Raw genomic sequence first — 5,002 nt, forward strand, 5'->3', positions numbered from 1 at the left:
GTAATAAAATCGCAAGCGTGTCAGCGGCAGCCATATTGATCTCATGCTTCCAGTTGCGATTTGTTTGTACAATGTACTGCAGTAATTATTTTCTCAAGGATTTTGTCACAAGTTTTAAAAGTATCTTCTAAGAGTAATTGAGACGCGAAATTCGTTACAATTTATCCGTTAAGCTCGACTTCGTACTTGATGTTATCCTGGTCGAAGAATGGAGGTCAAGACAGCAGCAAGATAAAAGATTCCTCGTTAACTTCAAGATACGGGTTGCAGTTTCGTTGAAGACGTCAAATTCTGACGAATGTCGAAAGAAGCTTCGTCAGTCCTTGATTCCGGAAAACGCTACGTAGACGATTGAAGGAACAGTGATAACAAACAAATCACCGAACTTCGATTGCATAATAAAAAAATGTTCTTTGTAAAGTCAGTTTAGACCAGACCCAAAAAATTACCGTAGCCATTGATATTGGTGCTGTATTGATGTTATTTTAAAGGAGATAAATAACAAACACGCATAATGCAAAGAACTAGGACGATTGTTTTGTATTTAGTACCTATAAATTTTCTTAATTTATTTTTTCACAGAAGAGCACGTAGCATTTTATATTTATATAATATACACAGTTTGATGATGTTTTTTGATCGTTTATGGTGACTGTAACTCTCACTTTCCATCAGATCTCATTTCGCATGTTACTTTCGTTGTTTGGGTGCATATTCGAGGCCTCTTATATACTTCTTATTTATCTGGTATTTTTCTAAAAAACGAAATACAACAATTAGTATCCGGTATCACAGATCCTTAAATTAGCTGGCGTTAGTAAAAACAGGTCGAAGTGTGAAAAGATTTTAACAGAATGTGCAAAAAAAAGGTAAGCTTTCTACTTACCGGTTAACAATTTGTAAACGTAGAGAACTTGGTTGCCTTGTACAAGCACACTAGGCATTTTTTTCCCAGGTACATCAGTTATTGTAGCGCTGGCTCCAATTCCTTGACACTCTTTGCTAAATTCTTGCAATTTTATACCAAAGGTTTCTAAGTTGTTCACCAATGTCACCTGAGAACAGAATGAAACACACATTTGGTTGTATCAACTTCAACAAGAATAGAAGCCTTGGAAAATTTGATCTTTGAAGATAAAAAATTGAAAATGAACCTTTTTATTTCCAGACCTAGTAGCGACTGTGATATCTATTGGTTCCAATTTTCCGCTCCGTACCAACCTCGTCCCAGCAACTGTCACTTGATGAGTATGGGTCATTCTGCCGATGAACTTATTGAGCGCATCTTCCCAGCCCAGAGTTTCCTGGTGTTCTTTTGTCCGCAATATGCCGGCCAGTTGTGGATTTAAAGTCAAAATCCTGGTATCGAAAACAGAAATTAAAACTCGCGCCTGAAAAATTGATCTTTCATGCTTATGAAACTCACTTTCCATCTTGAAGATTTTCTTTTTTCACGTATTCGGTGAAGCACTTTCGCACTTCGGCCCTAGTCAGAATGTCCCCTTTGCTGTATTACAACAAGGAAAACAAGACGGAAAATTAACGAAAAATAAGAACGAGCTACTTCAAGTACTGCAACAACGGCATTTTACTTACTCGCATCCGAATTTCGATAAAACAGGAAAAACATCTGCCGTAACTCTGTAACACTCTGCAACAACGGGAACGTTCGATACAACAGGTTCAACTGGCGCACGTTCTTCCATTATCACTAATTCTCTTATTAACGGATGGTCGGTCTGGAAATTGCATCTACATATAGAAACAATAGACTTATTCACCTCTAACTTATCCAAGCTCTTATACCTTTACAGACAGCAACGTCTCGACGCCCTTCATAGTCGAGGTGTTGATTATACCCTTAGATTTCATGCTAGCCAAGAATACGGACAGCTTTTTGTAGCTCGACTTTTTGACATCTATAGTTTGATCAGGTGGACAAACAGCTAGTAAATGGTTTTTAAAAAAATTTGACGAGAGCATTGGCAGGTCCCCTTTTTTTATCGAGATTTTACACGCTTTTAGGAAACAATACTCCAAAAGCTTGTCCATCTGTTGAATGGGGTCAAGTTTTTCACTAGGCACCTCGTTTTCCACACTCTTCACACTCTCCTCGTGTTCCCTGTTTTCATCCGTATTTTCCTACCAGTAAATACATCGATAATTGATTACGTGTGTGTTATAGTGACTATTTTTTAGCATTTTTTGCTATACTGTGAATTATGAATACAACTTGGATTAAAATACTGAGAACTCAGAATGCATTCCATATGCTTCATACTTCTGTTAAACGTTCCTTTATCGTTTCAGTTTTGATTTCTTCTGCGATATCGAGTTCCTGGAGTTTCTCCGGCATGATTTCGTCATCATCATCTACCTCTTCTTGGGCAAATGGTACACCCAAGTTTGGTCTCATAGGTGGTTTTCCCAGTTGACAAAGAGTATCGCCAAGTGCGTGTAATATTTCTACACACCTACCGCGGCCCCCTGCCATGTATAAATCATAACTGGAGTGAGCAGTGATGCCAACTGCAACTGCTGCCTGAATAAAGATGAGAAGAAACTTTATAATATGATTGACGTAGTATTATGTTATGTCTGGCAAGTCTAATAAATAATGTGAATATAAAGTGTTCTTCCTCTTCTAATAAATAATATCTATCCCTCATTAATGTTCATTTGTATTGCGGGTACTTCAGAATGAAGTACAAGGAATTTTGGTATATATTGCAACGTGAAGATTTAGTTAGTTAACACATTGGATGATATTTTTAAGAAATTTGTAATCAGGTAAGTCTGTAGCGCTAGAAAAGTAAGAAAACCTTATTGTCAGAGGTATTGACAGACACCGGAAATCCCTTTTCTAATTTCCCGTAAGCGTGAAGGGATGGTGGACCCTCAAGAACAACTCCTGGCAACATAAGGTCGGCGCCGCTGGCAAGCTTTTGGATTACAGCATGATGAGTAGTGAAGCTGTGCAGGAGGTCTGGGTACTGCCAAAGAGTATAGACGGTGGGATAGATGCCTGAGTCGAGTTGAAAGAACATCGGGACATCCGAGGCGCAGAAGAGTTTGCCAATTTCCCCACTGTGAGTCATTATCTTTATTGAACTGACCGCCTCTTTCTTTGGCAGTATGTTTTGAATTTGTTCATCGCTGAGGCTTGGAAACGTTGCGGATATTTCAGAGTACAATTTCTTTCTGCAAAATGATTAGGCTTTTGATAATTTAAGGAGGAAGAGATGAATGCATGAATGAATGGATGAGTGGTACGAGGAGTACTGTTTCAACATGGATCAAAAAAGTAAAAAAGTAAAAAGTTTTCAAGTAATAGAGAGATGGTGTAAATATAACCTCTAACTTCCGAAAGAATTCTCTGCTTGTTGTGTGATGATAATTTCACTACGATATTACCTTTCAGAACCTTTCAGCGGACTGTTACTTTTTACCTTGAATGCCTTAATGAACATTTTTCACACACAGTTACTGTATTTGACGGAAAATAAACGAGAGTTACTGATGTCTTATGGTTATTACTGCCTTCCTTGAACAGTCAACGCATCATACGTATGAATGCGTATGATCATACGTTAGAATGTTGTCAGAATCAGTTGTGGCCTGCAGATATGCAACAAAATTCTATATACCAACGGGGCACTAAGAAGTGTTCCCTAAGACGCTCCCTGTAGTGAAATGTATTTGGGAACACACGATCAAGTACGAATGGCAAGGCAGCGTGATGAAATTTCCCGCCTCATTAACGCTGCGTTGCTCAGTTTCAAAAAGACGATTATGAAGATTATGACAACACGAGAAGTGGTAGTTTGACCGGCCACGGCCACTGTTTGCTGCGTTTTCTGAGTTCCTTGGGATCCGATTAGTCAGAAAAGGGTCACACAAATCATATCGGTGACGAAAAATTTTGGCCCAAGAAACAGTACTTTTAGCGAAAATTTTCGCAATTTCGAAAAGTGGTGGAATGAATTCTATCTGGCACCGTTCCGACGTAATTTTGCGAGAGAAATCGATTGGGTGCAGTCCCAATACGCTGCGATCATCGCATCAAAAGTTACAGCCAAAAAACGAGAACCTGTGTTTCCGACGTTTTTCAGGAGGTGCTTTTTCCCTCGCAATTTCTCTCCCGTTGATCCCACGCTGTTTTCACTGCATTTTCTCAGTTCCTGGGGGTCCAATTAGTCAGGAAAGGGTCATACAAATCGAATCTGAGACCAAAAATTTTTTGGTCGAAAAATGAAAAAAAAGTAAGGCTAACCCCTTTGCATTTTTGACGAAAATTTTCGCGATTTTGAAAAGTGCTGGAATAGATTCTTTGATGCACTATTCCGAGGTAATTTTGCGAGAGAAATCGATTGGGTGCAGTCCCAATACGCTGCGATCAACGCATCAAAAGTTACAGCCAAAAAACGAGAACCTGTGTTTCCGACATTTTTCAGGAGGTGCTTTTTCCTTCGCAATTTATCTCCTGTTGATCCCACGCTGTTTTCACTGCATTTTCTCAGTTCCTGGGGGTCCAATTAGTCAGGAAAGGGTCATACAAATCGAATCTGAGACCGAAAATTTTTTGGTCGAAAAATGAAAAAAACGTAAGGCTAACCCCTTTGCATTTTTGGCGAAAATTTTCGCGATTTTGAAAAGTGCTGGAATAGATTCTTTGATGCACTATTCCGAGGTAATTTTGCGAGAGAAATCGATTGGGTGCAGTCCCAATACGCTGCGATCAACGCATCAAAAGTTACAGCCAAAAAACGAGAACCTGTGTTTCCAACATTTTTCAGGAGGTGCTTTTTCCTTCGCAATTTATCTCCTGTTGATCCCACGCTGTTTTCACTGCATTTTCTCAGTTCCTTGGGATCCGATTAGTCAGAAAAGGGTCACACAAATCATATCGGTGACGAAAAATTTTGGCCCAAGAAACAGTACTTTTAGCGAAAATTTTCGCAATTTCGAAAAGTGGTGGAATGAATTCTATCTGGCACCGTTC

At 39.2% G+C, this 5,002-nt stretch overlaps 1 protein-coding gene across 1 annotated transcript; it reads right to left on the reverse strand.

The window, feature by feature from the left end:
• Positions 1-525: 525 nt before the first annotated feature.
• On the reverse strand, positions 526-3,633 carry eIF2D (eukaryotic translation initiation factor 2D). The gene is made up of 9 exons (XM_046629234.2): positions 3,415-3,633; positions 2,823-3,201; positions 2,282-2,542; positions 1,807-2,142; positions 1,597-1,739; positions 1,427-1,507; positions 1,155-1,359; positions 887-1,055; positions 526-755 (listed from the first exon to the last, which is right to left on the reverse strand). The coding sequence occupies exons 1-9, from the start codon at positions 3,468-3,470 to the stop codon at positions 691-693; spliced, it is 1,695 nt and encodes a 564-aa protein (XP_046485190.1). The 5' UTR covers positions 3,471-3,633; the 3' UTR covers positions 526-690.
• Positions 3,634-5,002: the final 1,369 nt, after the last annotated feature.

This window comes from Neodiprion pinetum, chromosome 5 (assembly GCF_021155775.2).
Source record: "Neodiprion pinetum isolate iyNeoPine1 chromosome 5, iyNeoPine1.2, whole genome shotgun sequence".
NCBI classification, from domain to species: Eukaryota; Metazoa; Arthropoda; class Insecta; order Hymenoptera; family Diprionidae; genus Neodiprion; species Neodiprion pinetum.